At 67.1% G+C, this 24563-nt stretch overlaps 2 protein-coding genes across 9 annotated transcripts in view; one reads left to right on the forward strand and one right to left on the reverse strand.

The window, feature by feature from the left end:
• Positions 1-9498, forward strand: part of BAIAP2 (BAR/IMD domain containing adaptor protein 2) — a 67975-nt gene extending 58477 nt beyond the window's left edge. The window contains exons 13-15 of one of the 4 annotated variants that reach the window (XM_036113225.2): positions 1556-1590; positions 3912-3959; positions 7927-9498. In XM_036113225.2, coding sequence (XP_035969118.1) covers positions 1556-1590; positions 3912-3939 — 63 coding nt within the window. In that variant the 3' untranslated portion in view covers positions 3940-3959; positions 7927-9498. Of the gene's footprint in view, positions 1-1555; positions 1591-2102; positions 3631-3911; positions 3960-7926 lie in introns of those variants that run through there. The other 3 variants (XM_078066246.1, XM_036113223.2, XM_036113224.2) reach the window with 3 other exon arrangements.
• AATK (apoptosis associated tyrosine kinase) overlaps positions 9333-24563 on the reverse strand; it is a 32941-nt gene continuing 17710 nt past the window's right edge. For 3 of the 5 annotated variants that reach the window (XM_078066241.1, XM_078066245.1, XM_036113216.2), the window contains 12 exons: positions 22409-22556; positions 20150-20229; positions 19577-19695; positions 19305-19392; positions 18408-18541; positions 17123-17207; positions 16923-17044; positions 15443-15592; positions 12317-14966; positions 12054-12210; positions 11586-11771; positions 9333-10501 (listed from right to left, as the gene is read on the reverse strand). In XM_078066241.1, the coding sequence (XP_077922367.1) occupies positions 10461-10501; positions 11586-11771; positions 12054-12210; positions 12317-14966; positions 15443-15592; positions 16923-17044; positions 17123-17207; positions 18408-18541; positions 19305-19392; positions 19577-19695; positions 20150-20229; positions 22409-22556 (3960 nt within the window). In that variant the 3' untranslated portion in view covers positions 9333-10460. Of the gene's footprint in view, positions 10502-11585; positions 11772-12053; positions 12211-12316; positions 14967-15442; positions 15593-16922; positions 17045-17122; positions 17208-18407; positions 18542-19304; positions 19393-19576; positions 19696-20149; positions 20230-22408; positions 22698-24563 lie in introns of all 5 variants that reach the window. The other 2 variants (XM_078066243.1, XM_078066244.1) reach the window with 2 other exon arrangements.

A 24563-nucleotide genomic window follows, 5' to 3' on the forward strand; every position in this document is an offset into this window, starting at 1 on the left:
AGTCACGGTCCGAGCGTGGACATGAGCACTTGCGTTCAAGTCCTGGGATGTGGCCAGAGGCTTCTTGTTAGTGTGTCTCTGGGCCTCAGGAGGCAGGGCTAGGCACTCATGCCCAGGTCACCCAGTACCAAGTGGCCAGAGGCAGGAGGTCAAGGCCTGGGTCCCAGGTGCGGGTCCCCAGTAGAGCCCCTGGAGTGTACGATGGTGGTTTTGAAGCCCAGGTGGGGTCAGGGTATGAGTGGACGGTATGGCTCTGCGTGGGAAGGTTCATAGGTTGTAGGAGCCCGAGGCTTCTGGAACACTTGTCTGCTGTGGCCACGTGGGGAGTAGGGGCCAACAGCTTTGCTCTCGGTTGCAGTCTTCAGGACTGGGCCCCAACTTGAGGGTCAGCCCCCTGGCCCCCGGGAGCGGGGAGAAGGGGAGTTTCTCTAAGATGTGGGCAGCAGGGGTGATCACCTGGCTCTCAGCCTGCCCGGGGCTGTGGTGAGTGGTGGTATAGGTGGGTGAGGTCCCCGAGAGGCCCCCCTCAGCACCGTCCTGAGCAGCCTCGCCCCCACCCTCCTGTGAGGTGGGCGTAACCATCACGAGTGAGGTGCTGTGTGCGAGGGAGCGGTCTTTGAGGAGCTTACAGTTGGGCAGAGTGAACGCGAAGGTTGAGACAGTTATGTGGTGGGAAGGCCCAGACCGGGGAGGTGTAGCTAAGGCCCAGGGACGGAACCTTACAGAGAAGGTGAGGCTAGTGCTGGTGCTCAGGGCAGCAGCAGGGGGGAGGCCGATCCAGCTTGGGAGAGGCCTGGCACCTCGGGGTCATGGGTCCAGCCTGCTGGGTGGGAGACGCTCCAGCCGCGTCCAGCCCCGCCTGGGCCCAGGACACAGCTGGCTGAGCCTAGGCCGGCCTGGCCACTGCACGCTGCTCTTACTTCTCGGTGTCCAGGTTTGGTTTTGGCGCGGAGACAGCTGAGGAGGGTGTCCCCAATGGCCCTTGATGGCCCTAGGCCAGGCCGGCAGAGCTGTGGTGGTGTCCACAGCCCCTCCCTCAGCCCCATAGCTGGGGCGCTGCCGCTGGTGTCTCGGGGTGCAGGGGCATGCTCTGCCCAGGGACTGGCCCAGGCTGGCTTCCCCGCCTGGCCCTCACCCCCTCCTGCAAGTGTCACTGGTTCCCAGGGAGGCCCCCCTGCCTGCTCCAAGACGTAGGTAATCCCAAGCTCGCCTGCCTTGGTGCTCTCATCAGGTGACCCGCAGGTGACCACAGTCCCTGGCCGCTCACCCACGGGACGTGTGCGTGGAGGGGGGTCATCGGGGGATGTGTCTTGCTTGTGTGCCTGGGCGTGAGCTCATACCATGCATGGTCTGCCGCTGGCCAGATGAGGAGATGTCCCTGTGAGTTTGGGATGTCACTGCTGTGCACGTGGGAGGGGCCCTCCACGCCCTCGGCTGCAGGCCCTACCGCGTGCCCACTCGGGTCAAGGGCGGTGCGCCCAGCCTCCTCTTGTCCTGCAGACCCCACCTTGCCCGCAGGACCCCCAGCCTAACCTGGGTTGCCTTTCCTCCCCAGGGTCTAGAGGACTACGGAGCGCGGGCTGTGAGCAGGTAAGGGGCTTTCACACTTGTCCTTGGGAGCTGTGGGTGGGGAGGGCCGGCCCCCTCACAGACCCTCCAAGGCCTGCTCCGTGGGGGCCTGGCTGGAGACTGTGGAGGCCCCACTCTGCGTCAGGGCAGGCGGGGCCCAGGGTGCCTGTTCTCCCTCCCCCTCACTTGTCTGAGTGCTGGGGGTCCTAGGGCAGGAGCCCACGATCCCAGGCTCCTGCCGAGTGGGTCCGGAGAGCCGCCTTCATGCTCTGACCCTCGGTGGGTGGCAGCGGGCCCTGGACCGCGGGAGCGCAGCCTGCTCTGGTGCCCACCGCAGCTGCCAGGGCTCCCGGTCGTCCCGAAAGCCCTCAGCCCGGTGCTTTCCCTGCTCTTCCGTCCTGGTGGCCCTCGTCCCGGCTCAGGGTGGGGTGGGGGGCTGCTTCCGTCCCTGCTCCGGGGCCAGGCAGCCAGCTGAGCGGAGCGGCTGCAGGAGAGGTGTGCGGCCCCGCAGCGTCCTGTGCTTTGTTCCGCAGCGGCAGCGGCACGCTGGTGTCCACAGTGTGAGGACGCTGACCACGGGCAGCCGCTGCTCGGGAGAGCCCCCCCACCTGTCTGGCCTCCATCGGTTCCCTCCTCCGCTCTTGTTGGTTTGTTCTCGGGTTATTTTTCTTTCTCGCCTGCCCTGTCCCGCCTTCTGGTTGGTGACCCCAGACTCTGAGATTCCCCAGGGTCCATGGTGCTGCCCCATCTCTGCTCCCCGTGTTTACACGCCCCCAACCCCGTGCGTCCGCCAGGCGGGAGCTGCTGGCCAGGCAGCGGGGGCCAGGCAGCCTCACGTCTGCTCCGCGGCTGCCATGTTCACGACGCACTGTCCCTTTTTGAAGGCTCACCGCGAGCCAGGCCTAAAGTTTGAAGAAAAAGAAAAATCTTAAAAAAAAAGAAAAAAAAGAAAAGAAAAAAACAGGAAAAGGACTTTTCTTTCCTGACAAACAAAAGCAGATCTGCATGGACTCTGGTGTGCGTACTGTTACTCCTGCATCTGACTCCCCCAGCGGACGCGGACGCCTGTGTCAGGGAAGGGGAGGCTCGCGGCCCCGCAGGCGCCCCCTCCCAGGGCCGCACCGACAGACGGGCTCGTGCCAGCCGGGGGGCCTCCTGAGGAAGCCGGCCGCTCCTGTGAGGGAGGCCACGGCCCCCGGCCCCGTGCGGCCCAGCAGCCCGGGCCCCTGAGCGCTTCCTTCTCCGCGGATGCTTGGGCCGGTGTACAGACCAGAGTGTGGGCGGGCAGCGTCCCCAGGGCCGTGTGACCTCACGCGGTGCCAGTCGGGGCGGGGGCGGGCAGGTGCGGCCCCTCACGGACTTTCCAAAGAGCTCCAGAGACCACCCCCCCCAACGCGTTCTGGAAACCACTGGACAGCCTTGTGAGGGAACCGTGGCCCCCAGGCCGCCAGGGGCTGGCCCTGGGGAGGGCGGCTTTGCGCCTGCCACCCCGGGGGTGGGGGGGTAGGAGGCAGTCCCTGCCCCCGTCCTCCCTAAACGCTCTTGTCTTTTTGTGTGTCTTGGTGACTTCCGAAGCGGACATGCTGGACTCTGCGGCTACTGGTTTGGCCTCTTCACACCCTGAAACTGGGGCAGGAGCCGGGGTGCAGCCCCGCCCGGCCCCTCCCGCCACGGGAGCCCCTGCCAAGCTGTGGACGCTCCTTTTTCTAACGTGATCTAACAAAACCCTCCACCCGCTCTCCTGTGGACTAGGATGTGGCTGGGAGTGTTTGTGAGAGAAGCAGCTCAAGACACAGACCCATTTTATATTTAAGGAAAATACAAAGCCAGAACGTGGACCCATGTACAAAGAGCCTTCCGTGTTGGTGTTCTAATTTTGCTAAAAGATCTCAAATCCAGGGGATTCCATGCTCAATGGATGAATGTAGACACAAAACTGCGACACTCGTATGAAGATGTAAAGTGCTCAAAATATTTTCCTGTTTCCTTTCCTCTTTTTTTTTTTTAATCTGAATTGTGCCCTGTACTGCAGTCGTTTGAATAAAAGTTTTATTTATTGCACTGAGCTGGGTGTGGTGCCTCCTTCCAGGCTCGCTGTGTAGATCTGGGCGGCCTCAGCGAGCCGGCCTCCGTCCAGGGACTGAGCTACGCAGACAGACAACGCGGTCACTGTCCTCTCGGGGGCCTGGGCCGCCTGGGCTGATTGGGGACGCCTGCCGCGGGCAGCCCTTTCCTGTTCCTCCCTCCGGCTACCCCGTGGCAGGGCCGCGTGCCCCTGGCGGGGTCCCCCCACCCCCCCACCCACCCACCTGCACCAACGGAGTCCTTGTGTTTCCTTGCAGCGCTGATGTGGAAGTGGCCAGATTTTGAGCTGACCCTGACTAGAGTTAGTAAGTTGCCCTGGTTTTCTCATGCTGGTCAGTCTGCCTTCCCAGTGGTTCTGCAGACCCTCTGGCCTTGGCCCTGGCAGGTGGGGATGGGCATGAGGGTCTGCCGAGCCTGCCTCTGCTCTAGGTTCTGGGCTTTCGCTTCCTCTTGGATCGCTCCTCGGGCTCTGGGATTTCCTCTCTCTGTCTGGAAGCTTGTGGGCCTGACTGGCTGCACCCCTGCTCCGCTGGGCGTGGTCCAGCCCTGCCCTCTGCCTGGGTCTCCTGCCACCGTGGGGCGCTTCGGCCACATTCGGGGGAGGCCAGCTTTGGGCTCCTCTGGCTGAGTGTCCCCCGGACCAGCCCCTGTGGGTGTGGGTCTGAGCCCAGCCTGGCCGCTCTCTGGTTGGTGAGTGCTGCAGCCCCTCGGGCGGCCGGGGAGACCAGGGTCGGTCCTGGGGACAGCTCCGTGGCTCATGGCCACGTGGGTGTCGGGCACACCGGAGCAGGTGGACACGGGCTTTGCCGCCTGCTCTGCCTGGACTCACCTCGCACCTGCCCTGACGTGGCTGCACGAGGCTGCAGCAGGCTTTCCAGACCAGGCCTTCGGCCACCACGTGTGGGTGCCCTGGCTGGCCTTCTACAGCCCGTGCTGTGACGGTCCCTTGCACTCAGCCCTGGGAAAGCAAGCGCCAACAGTGAGCGGCGGCGGGGGGGAGCCCAGCACTCTGGGCCCCTGTGCCTGGGACAGGGCGCACTGCTGCTGCCTGTCCCCACCCCCACCCAGTCACCAAGAAGTTTGCCCCATGAAGCTGGCACCTGCATCCTCCATACCCCACAGAGCACCCCAGCAATGTGGTCCTCCCCAAGGGCAGTGACTGCCCCAACAGGTCCTGGACTCACTCGCCTTTCAATGTGTCTGAGCTGCAGCGTGAGGAACTTCTGGAAAGTTCTGGAGACAAATGCTCCTGACATTTGGGGACAGGGTGGAAAGGCCTTCCCTGCCTCTAGGTTCCTCCTCTTCCAAGAGGCCCTAAGAGGCCTGCACCTCCCACCCCCACTGCTCCTGCAGCCCCCGTTGCTCTGGAGGCCAGCCTGGCCTCTGCCTGAGCCCTGGTCCCCAGTGTAGGGCAGTCCCCTGGCCCCCAGGGGTGCCGTGGGCATTCGCACCACGCCACCAGCTGGCTTCCCCGCCAAAGAACCGGCCCAGCCCCGAGACTGGAGATTCAGCGGGGGGTGGAGAGTCAGAAGCCCCTGGGTTGGTTGAGGCGCCCTGGCCCGCTCTGCCGAGCTGCGCCCCCCGAGGTGCGGTCCTGGCACAGAGCAAGATGGACTCAACCCCAGGAGGGCCAGAGTCCTGGAGGCATGAGAACCGCTTGTGCCTCAGAGGAGAACATTCCGAGAAAGTGGACATCTGCCCCAGCTGCTCTCCGCTCCCTCTGCTCCAGAGTCACAGGAGGACGGAAACCGCACTCCAAAACGACTTTTTCACACTCACGTAGTGAACTCAAGACAGTTACAGGCCACTCCCTAAACCTGCGCAAGATTTGAATGGGAAGGTGCTGGGCCTCGGCGCTTGGCCCCCCTCGGGCCGTAGGGTTTGCAGGCAGGGGTTCCGTGGCGCCCCGAAGGGTGGCCCCTGGAACCCAGTACTGGATCTGCCCCCCACGGTGGGGTCGTAGCTCGGGAGCTAGCTGCAGGCCTGCTCCGCTGAGGTAGATCCATTCCCTGTCCGAGGAGTTGCTCCGGAGTCCTTGCCGGGGTGTGCTTGGGGGGCGGGCCAGGGGGAGTCGCAGCCGCGCCCGTGGGAGACGCCTGGACGGCTCCTGACTTGGAGCAGACCTGCCATCCCGGGCCTGCTGTGCTCAGGTGGTGCCCGTCGACTGCGCTTTGCTGGCAGGACTCGAGCTTCCTTGTGTCTTGGTGGTTTGTGGTCAGCGTCCGCCGACGGTGCTCTTGGGAGGAAGCCTCTGTCCCTGGCGCTCTCCCCCAGTGACCCGTGTCCGCGGGACCAGAGACTGTGCGGTGGGCCTCGGGTCCGCATTGTGTCCTTTTGCGTCAGGTCGGTGTTGACCCGCCCAGGGTCACACGGACGCCTGCCCTCGGGTAGCCCTGGAGCCCGCTCTTCCCCAGGAGGTGGTAGGCCCCCGCCTGGGCCGCACCTCCCCGTGGTGCTGCGGGGTGGGCACGCCCCAGCCAGAGGTCTCTGGCCGGGCCCGGGCAGGGGCCGTGAAGGGGAGGCCCGGGCAGAGTTCAGCCCCTGCCCCTTTCCTCAGAACCGGCAGTGTTGATGGTACCGCACTCCACGGTCACACGGTTTTGGGGAAGGAGATTAGGAAGGTGGGGGTCAGAGGCCAGACACCCTCTCAAGGTGGGGGGGCCTCTCCGGCCCTGCTGCTCCCCCTCCAGCCCCAGCTGATGACACTGCTTTGCCACCAATCCTTTCTGATAAGGATTCAGGTGTGCCCAGGGCAGGATCAAGGTGTGTGCTGCCCAAACCCACTTGGCCATTCTGCTCTGGCTCCGCTCAGCACGGGACCTACCCTTCCTTCTCGGCCATGGGGCCTGTGCCCTTTCCTCTGCTTGGTCCCTAAGCCCAGATGAACAGACCTGCCCCGTTCCAGCCCCCCGAAACATCCTGCCTTGACCCCGGCTGGGGACAGCCACGGGCCTGAAGTCTTCCACTAGAACCAGAGTCTAGTCAAGGTGGCAGGCAGGGCATGGGCCACCCTCCACCCTCTGTCCTGGGGGCAGATGTCCCCGGTCACAGCAGTCTTGGCCTGGGGAGCCCTGAGGCGGCCGCTGCCCCTGACCGTCAGAACTGAAGCTCTGCACACATCGGCTGGAGAGAGGACTGGAGCGCGTGGAGGGGCCTGGGGCTGGAAGCGGCCTTGAACCCCGGGGGTCACAGCACTCCAGATCGGAGGACGTTCGTAAGCAGCGCACCCTCGCGGGATTCTCGGTCGTCAGCTTGCAGATGTAGAAGCCCTGCGCCAGTAGGTCGGCTCCTCTCCCTAGTTTATCCTTTTAAAAGTTCAGTCTGAAGTGTCTCCGCGTTTTAGAAAGCAGGGCAGTGCCCCCACCCACACGTGCTCTCGCCGGGCGCTGCACGGAGCGCCTGCCCACCCAGCTCCTGCGGACACCAGCCCAGCTGTGCCAGAGGCGACTGCCGCCCCAGGTAACGGCTCGAGAGCCGAGTGCTTCGCCGGGAGTGCGTCCTGTCCGTGCCGAGCCCCCCGTGTCCCACGTTCCATCTGTGCTGTCACCCCTGGGGCTGCCTGATGACCCCCAGCCCGCTGTCCTCGGCTGTCCCAAGCCCAGTGGGGACTCCGAGGAGGGGCTTCTGTGAGGACCAGACTGGGTGCTGGTCTCTACTGCGCTCATCTCGTCCCATCTCAACCTCTTGTCTGGCCAGTCCGTCTGTCCGTCAGCTGTGGCCTCAGACCTGCGGGGATCGCTGCCAGTGTGCGTGCACCCGCTGTGTGTCGTGTTGGCGTGGGGCAGGCCGAGGCCCCGTGTCTGCACCCAGCCGCGTTCCAGGACCCCGGGATGCATGGGCCGGGGTCGTGAGAGCTACTGAGCTGTGTGTGTGTATCGGCGTGTCTTTAAAAACGGGCCCGCTCCTGCTCTTGGGCAGGTGTCAGGTGCCTCCTTGGCCTTACGGGGCGGCTCACCAAGCCTGGGTGCGGGCCCATTCAGGACCACCTCAGGTTTCGGAGGAAGAACTGGCTCCTGGCCCACCGGGCCGCTCCCCACACCCCCACCCGCCCTGCCCCAGGAGGGCTGACGGCGGCAGGTGGGCGCATCGGCAGGCAGCCGGCCCCGCGGACAGCCCTGCCCCGGCTGTCCCCGGCAGGCTCCATCGCGGCCCTGCTCCGGGCTCAGAGGCTGGGCCCTCCGCGGGGCTGCGGGACCCTGGGGCGCACGCAGGGCAGCCCGGGAGGCGCGGCGCCCCTCCCACGCTAAAGCCACTCTTCTCTTCTCTCCTCAGGAATCCCTTCGCCAATGTCCAGCTGAAGCCGACAGTGACCAATGACAGGTCTGCTCCCCTCCTCGGCTGATGGCCAAGTGCCCGCCGCTGCCTGCCGGGCCCCTCCTCTCCTCCCCCACCCACACACACACCTCTTTTGTAACAGTCTGTGTGGTCCCTGTCTAGAGAATGTTCTCCTCCTTCCATACCCTTCGCCTGCCTGGCTCTGCCCCCACTTCAGTCTGGCCTGGGCTGGACCCCGGCCGTTTCTTCGGAGGTGGCCCCTGGGCCATGGCTGAGGAGAGTGAGTGGGGCCGGCCCCAGAGCTGGAGCTGCCCCCTGGGCGGTGCGGCCGGCCTCTCAGGCAGGCCCGCCTGGCTGTGCGGGCCGTGGCCCCCCAGGTGCAGGGAAGGGTGTTCGGTCCGCTTGTAGCCGGAAGGGGAGCCCGGCTCCCACACCGCTCAGGGCTCCCGAGTGTCTGGTCAATAAACAGGCCGACCCACCTGTGCCTGCCTGTGCTCTGTCGGCCCGAGGGGGGCGGGAGGCCTGGGGCAGAGGAGGCGGGGAGACCAGCACCTTTCTCTGGAAGATGAATTTATTAGGAGCCCTCGACTGGGACTCTGCTGAGCCTCCCCACTCCTGCTGGCAGTTCTGGGGGGCCCCTCTGCCCCACCCCACCCCTCCCCACCCAAACCCCAGCCTCCCTCCAGAACTGGCTGCAGGGCCCCCAGCTCTCCTCCGCATCCCTGGAGTGAATAGTGGGTGCCGTTGGCGGGGTGGGGGGTCCCCCACCAGCTGCTTCCACAGTATTTGTGGATGAAATACACCCCTGGTGACCAGCACGGTGACCAGCAGTCCCCATCTGAGCCGTTCCAGGCAGCAGTCACCCCTCCCACCAGACCCCTGAAGGAGGGGTTCGGCAGCCCTGATCTGACCGAAGTCTGTCCACAGCCCAGGAAGAGAAGCAAAAGGGGTCACTGGTAGGGCAGGTGGGGGCACAGGCCTCTGGCCTCGCAGGAGCTGGGCCAGGTGGGGTCTTAGGGCAGATGTTTGGGGTAGAGATGCACAGAAGCCCGGACTCCTCAAAAACCCTCTTGCCTGCCGCTCACCCTGCCCCCACCCCCGTGCTCTGGGAAGGCGAGGGGCAAGAACGTCCAGGGAGGTGTATGGGTCCCCCCCACAGGACAGGAAGAGAGGGCTGCTGCCGCCAGTCCCCTCCCCTCCCCAAGTCACTGTCCCCGCTCCACCGAGGTGTGCCAGGGCAGCTGGGGGGAAAGGGTGGCCGCCCTCTCGCATCCCCCCCTCCCATGGTCAGGAGGGACTACCGTGCCCTGGGCAGACCTGGCAGCTGAGTCCCCCACCTCAGCACCACCCAGGCCCCCTCCTGCCCAGCGCTTTATGTGCAAACCACAAAAGAAAACACACACTTAGCACGAAGGCTTTTTTTTTTCCTTAGCTTGATTTCTTTTAAAAAACAAACAAAAGAGGAACAAGAAAATCATTGCACCAGCATCCTAAGCCTCAAACTAATCAAAAACAAAAAACACAAACCCAAAACAAGTCCCCCACCCACACCCCCAAAGCAACAATAAACTTTACGTCTCTTTGGCAACAATAACTTAAAATCATCCCATTTCCGTTCGCTCAGACAACAGCAGTTACAAAAATATTCCCTGTGCTACCCTGCCCCCCGCTTCCCCCAGCTCCACTCCTTCCCGTGCCCGCACTCCTGCAGGCAGAAGCCCCTCGCACTGTGGGGGTGCAGCCCCCCCACTGTCCTTTCGCGGCTGGGCCGGTCTGGGCAGTGCCCTGGAGGGGGAGCTGGACATGCCAGCCAGCCACAGGCACCTCTAGAACAGGTGTGGCTGGGAAGCCCCCCACCTTTCAGGCTGCCCACCCTGACCCACCCGCCCGGGGTCCAGCAGCGGACTCGGGGGAGCTGGCCCAGACCACGCGGGGGAGGGAGAGTGTATGGGTCTAGCCGAGTCAGTGAAGGGAAACACAGCCACAGACTTTGAGGTAAGGGGGGGGGGACACAAGCCCGGGGTCCTCTTCTTGCATTGAGCAAACCCAGAACCAGGCAGAAGGGGCGAAGGGGGCAGAGAGGGGCCGTCCCAGCAGGCCTGTGCCCATTCTCTCACCTGGGGTGAGGACACAGTGTCTGTAACTGCCCACACGAACTGGTGGGCAGGGCATGCAAGGCCCCCCAGCCAAGAGCAGGTCCCCTGGCCTCAGAAGCCAAGCAGCCCGTTAGCAGGGTCAGGGTGGAGGGGCAGCTGTCGGGTAAGGAGCTGCTCAGGCCTGAGGCTATAGGGCATCCCAGCAGCTAGCAACAAACCCGAGCGGCCAGGGTAAATCCTGCCCCTAGGGCGTCCAGCGCTGCCCCACCGTCCGGCGCAGAGGCCTCTGGTCCTGCCCTGCTCCTCCAGAGTGCTGTGCGGGGCACCGAGGCGCTGGAAGCTGCTGCCGACCACCAAGACCAAGGTCCCCGCTCTCGGTCACCATCCTCGCTGGGAGCAGGACCAGCAGGGGCTCCAAGGAGGCCCGCCTGGGCCTCAAGCCTCCGTACAGCTGCCCCCAGCACCTGCTACAGGGCCTGGCAGACAGGAGGGGCCACATGAGCATTTGGAGAGACCGGGGACAGAGATTCCTGAGAGTCCCCTGCCCCAGGACTCCCACCTGACCTCCGTCCTTGGCCAAGGGGCCAAATGACCAGCCGGAGCTGCAGCCCTCGGGCCCCTTCACTGCAACGGGCCTGCCCATCTGTCTCCGTGGGAGCCGCGCCCATTTCTCTCCCCACTGCTTCACCAGAGCCCAGGCCTGTCCCTCAAGCCCAACAAACCCAGCAAATGCTGAGTCCTCCTTTTACAGGTGGGGAAACTGAGACCCAAAGAGGACCACAAGCGAGCCCCCTGGTGGCCTGCTTATCTGTTCAGGCGTCTACTAAGGGTACGCTGTGTGCCAGCGATGAGCGGACGGGCCCTCCCCAGAGGCTGCAGCCACAGGCCATGGGGAGTGGAGGAGGGACTGAGTCCATCTGGGGGACAGAACGATCTTGTTCTGGGTGAGCTTCCAGAGAAGCGTCGCAGGGATGCAGGGACGCACACCTGTCAGGCGCGTGGTGGGGGGCAGCCTGGCAGGGCAGCGCCCGCCTGGCCTGAGGCTCACGGGAAAGGAGCAGGGAGGGAGGCGTGAGCTGGGCCCCTCAGCCAGCACCACCTGTGCCTCCAGGCAAGTGCCACGGGATCTGCGAGGGGCCAGGTCGGGCAGTGGGGGAGTCCAAAGCGCAGGCTGGGAAGGTTCCGGCGGCAGAGGCTGCTCAGGTTTGTGGGGGCTAAGGTCTAGCAGAGGGCAGAGTGGGGGGGCACTCCGGGTCCAGCCTGGTGCCTCCAGAGGAGAAGAGGGTGAGGTCTAAGGGCCGGGCCCCAGGGCCCCGACAGGTGCTGGGCCAGCCACTGCCGGTGGGGGGAGGCCACTGCATCTCCCCAGAAGGCGGCCAGGACAGACAGGCCTGGGCGTGACCCGACCCCTCCGTACCTCAGTTTCCCTTTCTGAAAACCTTGTCCAGGAGATGGGAAATAATGAGCGCCGAGCCTCGGCTCCCAGCAGGTGACCTCCCGGCCGCCCTCTCCACTGCCCCGCCTCGGTGTCCCCTCCCGCCAGCCCCGCCGCAGCCTCACCTCCCACGGACCCGGCGTCCGAGTCCGAGACGTGCGTAATGGAGAAGCGGGACGCGGGCGCGGGCGACACGGTGAAGCGCGAGAAGGGGCCGGGCGCGGCCGGCTTGGGGGGCGCGGCGGGGGCGGGCAGGGCGGCCTCCGGGGCCGGCGTCGGCGGGAAGCCGTCGTCCCACGCGAACCCTCGGCCTGCAAGCCCACAGCACAGTCACTCGCGTCGCGGACGTCACGGCCCCGCGCGGCAGGCCCGCCCCACGCCCGTGACGTTGCACCCCCCGCCCTGACATCACACCCTCCCGGCAGGCCCGCCCCGCGCCCGTGACGTTGCACCCCCCGCCCTGACATCACACCCTCCCGGCAGGCCCGCCCCGCGCCCGTGACGTTGCACCCCCCGCCCTGACATCACACCCTCCCGGCACGCCCCGCCCCCGCCGTGAAGTCGCGCCCCGACAGGCCCCCGCCCCAGCTCACCCTCTTCGGCCACGGAGGCGGCGGAGCCGTCGGAGCAGCGGTCCGCCCGGCGCGGCCGGCCGGGGGCGCCGGGGGTGCGGGGGCCGCCCGCCAGGAACGCGGGGGGCGACTCCTTGGCGCCGGGGAAGGGCTCCCCGAGCTCCCGGGTGGGGCTTTCCTGGAAGGTCAGAGCAGCACGTGGCCCGGGTCGCCAGCGGCTCCCACAGCTCCCCATCCCCTGGGGGACCCACACCCCCTGCGCAGAGCCCGGAGCTGCCGCCCACCTGGTCGAAGAGGTAGACGGTGACATCGTCGAAGAAGGACACGGCTTTCTTCTTGCGCTCCAGGTCCTCGCAGAAGGCCTCGGACAACAGGCTGGGCATCTTGAGCAGGCTGCGCAGGTTGCGCGCGCTCTGGCTCTCGGCCACCACCACGGGCACGGGGGGCGCCTCCTCCTCGCTCTCCTCGCTGGGCTCCTGGATGCTGTAGCAGCGCAGCTCCTCATCCGACTCGTCGCTGTCCTCGCTGTCCTCCTCCTCCTCCTCCGACCGGCCCTCCGGGGCTGCGGGCAGTCCCGGCAAGGCCAGGCAGAGTGGGGTTCTGGGGGCGCCAGGGTCCCCCGTCTGATCCCGCTGGGCCGGCCCAGAAAGCAGTCCTGGGGCCTCCTGGAGGTCCGGGCGGTGGCTCTCTGAGCTCAGTGGGACTGGGGTCAGCAGGAAAACCTTGGAGCGCTGGGGGCTGGGCCCTGGAGGCCCTTGCGCAGGGCCTTGGGGCCAGGGAGGCTCCAGGCTGGGGCTCTCCGGGCAGGTGCTGCTGGGCTCTGGAGAAGAGTTGTCTGGCGGCGGCAAGAGCAGTGGTGGCACCTCCCTGGGGCCAGTGCCCTGTGCCCCCCCGGGAACCCCAGACTCAGGGGAGGGCTGTGCAGACTGCAGCCCAGGGCTCTCCAGGTCCAGCTCTAGCCTGCAGGCCAGGGCACATCCTCCCTTCTCCCGGGGGCCCGAGGTGGACTCGGGCTCTGTATCGAGGTCGGAAAAGTAGGCTGAGTCACGGTAGGGGTTTTTCTCGCCAAGGCTTCCAAGGGAGGTGGAGAGCTGAGTCTCGGGCCCGGGGCTCTCACCCTCAGAGACCAGCTCCCCAAAGGCCTCGGGCTCACAGGGCTCATGTGCTTCCTTGAGCACAAACTCAGGGGACTCGTAGTTCTCCGTGTCATAGCCACTGTCCAGGGCTCGGGGCTGCCCGCCAGGAGTGCCAGTAACTGACGGGCTGAAGACCTCACAGCCGCCACCGTCGCTGGCGGAAGATGGGATATCCAGGGAGTCCACGGAGTCGGGGGTCCCCACCTGCTTCTGCAGGGAGCGGAAGGCCGGCGTCGCGTCCAGCTTCTCCACTGGCGGGCCATCACTGGACAAATCCGTGAAGATGCCGGAAGTGGCCTCTGTCATGTCCTCGTCCTCACTGACTGGCTCTTCCAGCTCAGGGGAACCAGTGCAGCTGTCCAGGCCCTGGGCTACCTCAGAGGCAGCCTCCCAGCCGCCAGCAGGCATGGGCAAGGCAGGCAGGGCGGCGAGGGCACCGGCCTCCTCGGCAGGCAGCAGGGCTCCCTCCTGGGATAGGGCTGGGATGGAGGGAAGGGGTCGTTGAGGTCTGGCAGAGCCCTCAGCCTCCTCAGCAAGCCTGGGCTCTGTCTGGGGGCTGTCACCCCGGCTTATGGCCGCCTGTGTCCGGGAGGATGGCACCAGGCAAGTGGCAGGTGCCAGGCCCCCAGCAGGACACAGATGAGGGAGGCCAAGGCAACGGCCGAGCTCCTGGCCAGAGGAGGCCCCCTGTGGCCCAAGGAGAGGCTCTCTGGTGTCCTCCAGGGCCAGGGGACAGCCCAGCTCGGGGACGGCCTGTAGGGTGTGTTCTGTGCTGGGGCAGCAGCCCATGCAGCCACCCACATATCCCGGATCCCAGGAACCTGGTGCCCGGCTGCCACTGTTGTTGTTAGCGGACATGTTAGAACTCCAGTGTCTGTGCTGGGCAGCCCTGCATGCCTCGGCCTCGCCCATCTCCTCCCCACCCGGGGACGGCTGGGCCCCAGAGCTCCCCGAGGGGGACGTGCCCAGCGGGTCCTCCAAGAAGGGTGGGCAGAAGGCAGCTGAGCCCCAGTTGCTGTCCTCCTCCCTGGGCTCCGCCAGCATGAGGGTCCCCGGTGAGGGCGAGCTCAGGGTGCGGGGCGGGTCCCGGGCATGGCTCCCGTGCAGGTAGTAGTCACAGTGGCCCCAGGGCCCCCCAGGGGGCGGCCCATGGCCCAGCAGCGGCTCCATGGCCAATGAGGCGTCCGCGCTGCCCTCAGAGTCGTCGTCCTGGTCAGCGCCATTGGGGAGCAGGTCCACGGCGTGGGGGCCGGGGGTGCAGCCGGCGCAGTCGGGATCGTGGCCAGCGGCGGGTGTGGGCTCCTCCAGCCGGATGAAATACTCGCTACCCACCGAGGGGCTGTGCGCGCTGAACACGGGCACCACGCCCGGGGGCGCGCCGTCGGGGGCACAGAGCTCCTGCGGGCCCGCGGCGCGGCTGGGGCTCGCTGCGCCCCCTGGCGGCGGGAAGGCCTCGGCCCCGCGGCCCGCTTCCCACTTGTACTCGAAGTTGAGGCCGCGGCTCGTCTCCGTCACCGTCAGCACGTCATCCCCGTCCGCATGGAAGCCGTCGCCCGCGAACTGCTCCAGCAGCGGGAAGGACGAGGCGGCCGCAAGCTCGCCCGCGCCCCCCAGAGCCAGGCCTGCGAGCCCGGGGCCCGCGCCACCCCCACCCGGCCGCAGGGAGCGCCAGCGCCGCTCGAACTCTTCCTCGGCCTCAGTGGCGCCCTTGGCGCAGAGGTAGGACAAGAGCAGGTGCACCTCCTCGGCCGTGGGCCGCTGCTCAGGCTGCAGCCAGCAGAACTGCATCACCTCGTACCTGCGGGAGGGAGGCCCCGGGCTCAACCAGCGGGCCCCGCCCACCCCCCGCCCCACCCCCCACCCCGGCGCGGCCCGGCCAGGACCCCCGTCCCCGGAGGGACGAGCAGACCGCGCTCCGCAGGAAGGGCTGGGGGCCTCCCCTTCCACTCAGAGTCCCTAAGGACAGGGAAGAGAACCTCCAACTTGTTATGGGAGACCCCAAATCTTCTAAGGTGGGCTCCGAGGTTTGGGAGCCCACAGTGGGCGGAGCACCCTTCTTAAGAAGCTCATCTCCACCCCGGCTGCAGGTGAGTTTGTGTTTGGGGTAAAGAGACCGCTTCCGTGGGGGACAACAGGATAGGTCCCAAAGGTCACTGCTGGCCAGAGGGGAGCCAGCGTGAGCCGGAAACCCAGGCGGTCAGACTCAGAGCACCCCCTTGGTCTTGCCCTTCCTGCTGGGGGCCCTGCACCCGGCCTGGCCTCACAGGTCCTCACCAGCGGTCGGACAGAGTCAGCTGCAGCTGGGGCTTGGGGAGCTTGAGCTGCTGCTCCCGGACGGCGTAGGCCAGCACCTGCCGGTCGGAGTGCTGGGGGTAGGGTTGTGCGCCCAGCTCAAAGAGCTCCCAGATGCTCACGCCCAGGGACCTGCCGAGGTGACAGCCATCAGGGGGGATCTCAGAGCCTCAGCCACCACAGGGCAGCTCCCATCATCACACCGGCATCCTAGGGACGCCCCTCCCAAAGGACAGCCCCTTCCTTCCGTCAGCTGGCAGGACACGCCCCCCGGCGAGGCCCAAGTCTGTGCCCAGGTCATCTAGGCAAATAAAAGCCACACAGGCCTTTCCACAAACCCAAGTCCATTCGCTTGTTCACGTATTCACTCCGTAGCCACGGTGAAGGCCAGACACCGTGGCAGGGCTAACAGCTCCCGGGGTGAAGCTCCCAGCCCTGGGGTACCAGCGGCGCCAAGGCCGTGAGGCTGAGGGAGGGTGGGCCCAGGGAACGGGCAGGGGCAGCCGGAGCATGCAGGGTTCTGTCCAGTGTGCTTCACCCAGCTCCCTGGGACCCCACCCAGGCTGTCCCGGGAGACCGGGAGCACGAGGAACAGATCAAATGTGGCAACAGACGAGTCAGGTGGCCTGGACCAGAGCCGTTTGGAGGACCCCCGTCAGCGTGCAGCAGGCCGGGCCAGTGGGGGAAGCGAGGGGATGGAGCGGTGATGGACTGTGGGTAAAGGCCTCGGGTGTGCTCAGGAAGGAGGGGGGTCCACGGATCCAGGCTCTGAGGGCTCACTGGGAGCGGAGGGAGACCAGACGGGCCTGGGGAGCTGGGCAGCAGGTGGGGTGGGGAGGAGAGGCTAGTCAGGGACAGAGACCACCATGGCAGAGCCCCCGGAGGCAGAATACTGGGTCTGAGTGCCCCCTCTGTGCCCTGCTTGGCTCTGGGTGCTCAGGATGGGGGGGCGCCTCCAGATTACGGTCACAGGAGCGCTCCAGCCCCCTGCGCAGAGAGCAGGTGCCACGCTGAGGCCCCACGTCTCATCCGGAGAGCCCGTTCCACTCCCAGTGGGCTTTCCAACCTGAACGTGTACTCGGACCCTGGCAACTTTGGGTGTCAGGGGATCCCAGGAGGGGCAGGCCCATGGGCCACTGGCACCAGGCAGCTGCAGGTGGCCCCAGCAGCCCCATGAACTCCCCTGGAGCCAGAAGTGACCACCTCCCACAGCGCAACAAGGCTGGACAGATAAGCGTGTCATCGCACAAGTAAGGCAGGTGGGGCTCGGTCGCCTGCTGCCTGGTGGGCCTGTGGGCCCCGTGTCTTCGTCGGACATGCACATGTATGTAGCCCAGCAGCCGCAAGGTCTGACGGCACTGGACGACAACCAAGGCAAGGCCTGTGGGCGTGTCCTTGCAGCGCCCCCCGGGGCCCTCAATCCCCACCCGGCCCCCCGCTCGCCACCCGGGCTCTCACTCACCACACGTTGCTGGCCTTGGTCTGGTCCACCACCAGCAGGTTGCAGTGCACCTCGTCCACCAGCTCGGGTGCGATCCAGCGCAGGGGCACCCACAGCTGGTCGGCCGTCACGAAGTAGTCCTCCTGCGGGCACAGGGGACAAGGCTACCACGGGCTGCCGGGCGGCTGGCCCTGACCCCCAGCACGGCCCCACCGTCTTACCCTGTATTTGCCGTGGGACAGGCCGTAGTCGCCGATTTTCACTGTCAGGTCGGCCGTGAGCAGGCAGTTCCTCAGGGCCAGGTCACTGGAGGGCGGGAGGGTGGGGGTCAGTGGCAGGGCCAGGCTGGGGGCATCCGGGGCACGGAGGGGCTGGACCGCTTGTCGCCAAGGGCATTGTCACGAGTGGGCGGGAAGGGGCATCTGAGCGGCAGCCTGTCCGCCTGCGGCCCCAGGCCCTCGCCGGACACCGGGTGCGCTGGAGGGCTCACGTGGACAGGGCCTCAAACGTTACAGTCCAGAAGAGGCCGGAGCGTGCCACGGGGCCCTCAGCGAAGGCATGGCCCTCCCATTGCTGGACCTCCCTCCTGACCTCAGCTGTTGCCCCTGCTTCTTTCCCACCAGCCCGCTGAGCCACCCCTCGGAGGCGAGCCAGCCAGGGACACTGCAGTCCTTCTTCCCGCCCACTATCCCCTCACCCTCAGCAGTGGGGACACTGAGATCCCAAGTCTCCCAGGGGATCCTGACCCTGCCCGGCTCACACAGGGCTGGGCCCCCCTCCTGACCCAGGACAGGGTAGAGGCGGGGAGTGACCCCCCCCACTGCAGGACAGTGGCTGGCCTTGGGCTGCGGGCTCGGCGGCCACAGGGGTGTCTGGGGGCCCAGGGCACTACGGCAAACGTGGGGTCAGCGCACATCCACAGGGGCTGCGGACGGGCCTGCGCTCGGGGCGGGGTGGGCCCGGCGGGCAGGTCGGGAGGCTGGCAGCTGCCCTCTTCAACAAAATCACTGATGCTGGAGTTATACGTGTCATCACTCAGCACCAGGATGTTGTTGGGGAGGACGGCCCGTGCGGCGTCCGGGGGCACCGGGACGTGGCTGGGGAGGGCGGCCCGTGCGGCGTCCAGAGCTGGCGGGGCACCCTGGTCCGTCTGGGCCAGGGTGGGAAGCAGGACAGAGCCAACCCGCCCCCAGGGGGCCTACAGGACACAGAGGCGAGCAGGGGCCAGTGTGGGGCCACCGGGTGGCTCTGGCCGCCCCGGGGTCAGAGGATGGGCCTTGGGCCCTGCTGTGAGCTTGCCCAGGCCAGCCTGACGTCCTGCCGAAGCAGGTGTCCGCCGCACCCCCTCGCCCCCGTCTGTCTTCCATTTCAGCAGATGCCTTCGCACCGCGGTCCCTAAAGGCTGAACAAAGACGAACCCAGCTAACCCTCACACAACCCCCGAGGCTGGTGCCGTTTGTGCAGGGGCAGAGGCCGCAGAGAGCCAGCAGCCCCGCCCTGCCTCACCTGTGCACGTAGTTGTGGCGATGCAGGTGCAGGACCCCACAGGCCAGCTCGCAGGCCATGCGCTGCAGGGTAAGGGGGTCGGGCGCCATGGACTCCGCCACCCGGCAGCTTCGCAGGTAGCCCTTGAGGTCCCCCTGCCAAGAGGGGCGGCATCATCACCGGCCGGCGGGGAGCAGGGACCCCGTAAGCCCGCCACCCCTCCCCTCCCTCCCCACATAGGGCCTGCTGACAGCGGCCCCCCCACCCTGAGTCTGCCCCCCAGCGGCCGTTCCTCAGTAGGACAACCCCACGGGCAGAGGGCGCTTTCTCTGCGGTCCCTGCAGACCACGTCCTGGGTACAGACCACCGGGCCCATGTGCCTGCCAAGCAGACAGGCCACATGAGCGGTGACGCCGAGCCTGGTGGGAGCACGGGGCAGAGGACCCGACGGCCCGCTGGCGAATCCCCGACCTGCTGACACCGCCCGGCTCCAGAAAGGGCCCAGCCGTCCTGGGGAAGCCCCAGGAGGTCACGGCAGCAGACAGTGGGGGCCCGGGGGGCATCTTGCAGGTGGTGTCACGCCCCCGGGAGTAAAACAGGCCACGTGAGGCCTAGGAGGCGGAGGGGAGCGGCTCACAGGAGAGCGTCTCTGCCCTGGACAGGCGGCTGGGCTGGCCCTGGAGTGCAGCGGGATCGCGGACGCAGCAGCTGAGATTACCGCGCAGGCCGCCTCAAAGAGGCAGCGGGGCGTGCCCCCAGGTCCCACTGCGGGGGGAACGTGAGGCCCACAGGATGGCGACGAGGGCTCCCCAGCTCAGCCGATCGGCCTCGGTGGGGAGGCTGGGCCCTCCTGCTGAGCAGCCTGCACCGGGCGGCAGGGGGGGGGCGGGGGCCGGCGCAGCGGGGCGCGGCACTCACCATGGGGCAGAACTCCATCACCAGCAGGTGGGGCGTCGCCTCCGCGCACTGCGCCAGGCACTGGATCAGGTTGCTGTGCTGCAGGGCCCTGCGGGAGCCAACAGGCGGCCCTCCTGACTCGGACTCAGGGCAGGAGGGGGCGGGCGGGCGGGGAGGGGGGCTGGCTCTGCAGGGGTGGGGGAGGAGCAGGGACAGCACAGAGCTTGCCTTTGTTCCCAGGGCCCCGGGCCCAGCAGCCCCGCCCCCCACGAGCCGGCCCGGGGCCCACCCACCTGTAGGGCTGAGCCTCCTCCAGGAACTGCACCTGCTCCCGCACGCTGGCACCGGCCTTCAGCTCCTTCACCACCACCCGCGTGCTGCCGAGGCCCGAGTTCACCTCCCCCAGGAACACCTGTGGGGCGGCCGCAGCCTCCATCCCTGCTCTTCCTCGCTAACCCCCGCCCAGCCCCGAACCTGGAAGCCTCGCTTTACTCCTCTGCAAGAGGGGTTCCCCTCCCGGCCGTAACATTCTCTCTTGTGTGGTCATCCCGAGGCCCCCAGCTGTTCTCAGCTCTCTCTGGGGGTCTGCTGTGAGGAAGAGGGGACCCCCAGGCTGGGGATCAGGGAGAAGCCAGGACGAAGACACTGTCCCCCAACCCAGCCCTCTCAGAGGTGCCTCCCAGCATCTGATCCCAGGGCCTGCACAGAAGGGACGTCCCAGGAGGGGACAGCAGGAAACGGGACCCCAGGGCTGGGGCGGCCCCCAGGAGAAGCAGGTCTCCACCCTGCCCCTCTGCCTGCCAGGCAAGAGAGGGGGCCCACGGTGTCAGCATCCCCCATCCCCCTACCCAGGGTCAGCAACTCACCTTCCCGAACCAGCCGCGGCCCACCTCCTCCAGGAACAAGAGGCTGTGCCGGCCCAGGTCTGTGGACCTGAGGAGCTGCACTGTAACAGGGCGGGGGGCTCAGGAACCCAGCTCGGGCTGTCGCTGCCCCCATCTGCCCTTCCCGGGCCCCTCCAGAGGCTGCCCACTCAGCCTGTTCAGGGGAGCTGCCCTAAGCCCCCCAGAGTGGGGCCACGGCTGGGGACTGCCATCAGGAGTCGGGTCCCTGTTGCCCCAGGGAGCCGTGGGCCTGCAAGCCGCATCCGGGCATCTTTCTGGGTGGGTCTGGGAAGGCTGGTCCCTAAACTACAGGGACACGCCAGGCTGAAGATGACGGGGCCTGGAGCCAAGACCGGCGCACAGGCAATGCCAGGCGGGCAGTGTGGCCGGGGCCAAGCCGGTGGGGAGGAGGGCACCCGAGCGGCCCGTCCCCTCACCCCTGCCACAGGCTGGCATTCCAGCACCAGGCTCACCAAAGGCTCCTTTGTCGGAGGCTGCCTGGCACAGCCCCGTACGGAACACACTGGGCCCATTCTCCTGCAGCCCGAGCTGGGTGAGGTCAGCAGGGAGGAAGGGTCAGCGAGGGCCCCGGAGGAAGGGCCAGGGCTGCCGAGCCCACTCACGCCCCGTGCCCCAGGGATTCCCCGAATTCTGCTCCCACGCCAACCGCCCTGAGGGCATAGGGGGACAGGGCTGGGCCTAGAATGCCAGGAGCGCCCCAGGGATGGGGGGCTGCTCCCGGGGAATGTTGACCTTGATGCTCAGTGGTATTTAGGGGGGTCCCACTGGGCCCTGAGCCTCAGGTTCCTCCCCCTGTACCGTCCTCCACAGTCTCGAGGGGTGGCCCTGTCACTCAGGTTTTTAACCCTTGACGTCCACGTGGGCTGCCCCCCCACATCACCTGAAATCTCTCCCCTCCCCAGAAACGGGGTGCCCTACAGATCTGCGACGTGAGCTACAGAAATGGAGAAAGCAAGCAGTCGCTGCTGTCTCCTGGCCCCGGATCCCCACCCTCAGGGACAGCCCCCTGAGGGGTGGGAGAAGCCTGGGTCCCGGACACTGCCTGTGGGCGACAGGCCCAGGCTGGGGGGGGCCAGTGTCCCCTGGGATGAGCCCCGGCTCCCCGCTAGTGACCAGTGTCCAGGGTCGGCACAGGCCCAGAGACCCCCACGGCCATCCAGGAAGGTCCCGGGGCCCTCCTGCAGCAGCAGGCCTCCCTTCAGGGGTTTAGGGGCTGTTTAGCTATGCACATGCCCTCGAGCCCCAGGCCCTGGCTCCTGCCTGACCGCTGATGTCCCCCCCAGGAGACACTGGCTGGACAGTGGGGGGTGACACCCTGGTGGCCCCGGGGGCTGCTCTGAGGACCCAGACCAGGGCCTTGATGACGTCCGGGCTTCCGAGTGGGCAGCATCCAGGTCACGGGCCTGAAGGTGTGGAACCGAGCAGGTGGGAAGGGCCTGCCCATCATCAGCACCACAGGCCTGGTGCCCCCTAAGCCCCCGCAGGGCCTGACCCCTTCCCTCGGTGCCGGGGGAGGGGCTGGGGGTCAGCACGGGCCTAGCCTAGGAGCTTCCAGGGAGAGGACCTGAGATTAGGCTGCCACGGAAGCCCCACCCCCACAGCGAGAGGTTCCCACAGCACCAGCCTCAGGAAGACGGGTTCAAAGGCCAGCTGGACACTGACCTCTACTCTCTCAAGCTTGGACCCACATCTGCCCTGCGGGTGGTCACCCTGGTGCGGGGCGGGAGGAGGAGGGAGAGCCCAGGATGGGGAACAAATGGGAGACAGGGCAAGGAAGCCATGGGAAGAGGCCCCTGCCTGCTCCCCAAGGCCCAAGTCAAAGGCCCATTCAGGGCCCCTCCCACAGAGGGGGCCCCAAGGAGCCCCTCCTCCCTGAGTAGGTGGGTCCCGCCCACTGGGCACAATGGAGCCCATGTCCCCGCATGGCCGGCCGGCGCTGCGGGGGTTGTCTGGGGTCCGGAATCCAGGGACAGCAGAGGAGTCCCTTGTCCCTGGTGCTCGGACTGCCCCTTTGCACAGCAGCCCCTAGGTGGGGGAGGTGGCGGGCAGAAGGCTGACCCAAGCCTGTCCACAGTGCCCCTGCTCCCACCAGAAGGGGGCACCTCCCAGCCCTTGGCCGCCCTCTCCCCGGGAGCACTGACTACTGAGTCCGGAGGCCAGGCCGGACCCTGAGTCACTCCTTGTGCTCACCGCCCGGGCCTCTCTGGGGGGTTCACTCACCTGAGCGCCCCGGCTGCTTGGCCATGGGCAGGGAGACCTCGGTGAGCGGCAGGACATACACGTCTGGCCCGTTCTGAGCCCCTGTCGCAGGGGAGCCCTGTGCCGAGAAGCCGGCGGCGTACTCGTCCCCCTCAGCATTCTCAAACTCCTGCAGCGGTAGGTGGGCGCCCGGCGGGCAGTGACTCCAGAGCTCCAGGGATTGGGGAGCAGGGCCGAGGGGTGCAGGCCCAGCTCAGAAAGGACCGAGCTCTCACCTCTTCTGGAGCTGGGGGTGGAGCGGGCTGGGAGCCTGACCCAGAGTTGGGGCACCTGCTAGCTGCCCCTTCCACCCAACCTCTCACTGCTCAGGGCAGAGAACGCACCCCGCTCCCAGCCCCCTTCCCCCCAGAGGCACCAGCCGCCCGGAGGGCCAGAGAGCTGGCCTTTGTCCTGCGTTGGTTGTAGGGGAGGGTGATCTTCCTCCCAAAGGCATGGGAGGGGGGCCTCAAGCGCGGGGGCACCTTGCCCAGCCCAGCGCACCCCCAACAGCAGGCAATGCTGGCCCACATGGGCAGGGGTGGGGCCCGAGGCAGGAGACCAAGAGGCCCATCCTGTCTGCCCCCAACTCCTCTTTGCCACCCCTCCCCTCAACAGCCAGTGATCCCAACCTCAGAGTCAGGGCTGGGGAGCGGGGACAGGGGCTCCATCACCCACCCCCCAGCCTGCCCCTTCCAGACAAGGAGCATTCCTGAGTGCCCAGAACAAGGAGCCCTCCCCCGTCTCCACCCCTAGGCCAGGCACCCACAGCCCTCCACAGCCATCTGCCTGCAGGCTGCCCTGGACCTTGACCCGGGCGGGGTCTGCTCCCAGGGCTCCTTAAGAGCCTGGCCCTGCAGCCTGGGGCTGGGCCCTACCTGGCCGGACTGCTATTTTGAAATGCGGCTGGTGCACCTGTCTATGGGGAAGACCCATCCCCCCAGGTCCAGAGCACACTCCAGAGGAGAGCCAAAGTCTCAGAAATCCTCTCCTACTGAAACAAGAGCAGCTCCCATCCCTGGAGCCCACAAGCCCGCTGCCCAGGTGGGGAAACTGAGGCCCAGAGCCCTCCCTCTCATGTGGACAGATGGGTGGACCGGGAGCCAGGGGGCTTAGGTTTGTCCCTTGGCCCTGCGTGCCCCGGGGATGCTCCTTCCTCCCAGAAGCCCTCTGCTGGCATCTGTGGGCCGGTCCTGGTCCCTACCCAGAGAGGGGGAAGGGGACCACTGCCTGCGATGCCTCCCCTCACCGGGGCCCGGAGCCCACCCTTGGGGCCCTGGGGTACCCGCAGCAGCTGCAGCTCCAGCCGCTCCCATCAGCCCCGGCCCTGGCCCCGGCCCATACCTGACGGGGCCGCCTGGCAGCCCGCCGGATCGTGCCAGCAGAGCGGGCGATCAAGTAGGACAGCGTGAGCATCGCCGCCCGGACCCTTCACCCAGCAAGCTCCACGGGGGTGCCCAGCCCTGGGCCCCCAGAGACCAGGCCGAGCCCCTGGGGCAGGCAGGCCCGCCCACCCAGGCGCGCTGGGGCTGGAATGTTCTGGGCACCATGTTCTCCAGGAGGTGAGGAGGGCACGTGTAGGAGGGGCCGAGGCTGGCCTTTGTTTGGGGCCTTGTTCTCGCAGCGCCCTGAGGAGGGGCTGACCTATACCAGGTCCCCCACGCCCAGCCCCCATGACCTCGCAGCTCTGGCCCCAGGATCCTGCCGGGCGCGCCGCAGTGTGCCTGCAGGTCAGGAAGACAGCTTCCCCAGGGCAGGGCGCAGGGAACGTGGGCAGGAGCACAGACCCCGCAGTCCCCAGGGCCACAGCCCTGCCATGGAGCCACTGAGGATCTGGGAGGGCAGCCTCTGCAGGCCCCCCCTGTGACACGGTGCTCCGGAGCAGAGGGGCTGTTTCTCTAAACTGGGAGTGACACGGCTGGGGCGTGGGCCACTTAGTATGGACGTTGATGGGGGCCACAGGACGGCCCGCCCCTCCTAAATTCACCAGGCCCGGGAATCTGCCCTCCAGCTGTGGCGGGGCGGGGGGGGGGGGGGGACGGGCATGGAATGACCACAGGCCAGCGCACTGTTTGCTAAGTCGGCAAGAACTCAGCCCATGTGGGCGGGGGGGGCGGTGGATGTTGTCTCTGGTCGGGGT

Source organism: Halichoerus grypus, chromosome 2, assembly GCF_964656455.1.
Source record: "Halichoerus grypus chromosome 2, mHalGry1.hap1.1, whole genome shotgun sequence".
NCBI lineage: Eukaryota > Metazoa > Chordata > Mammalia > Carnivora > Phocidae > Halichoerus > Halichoerus grypus.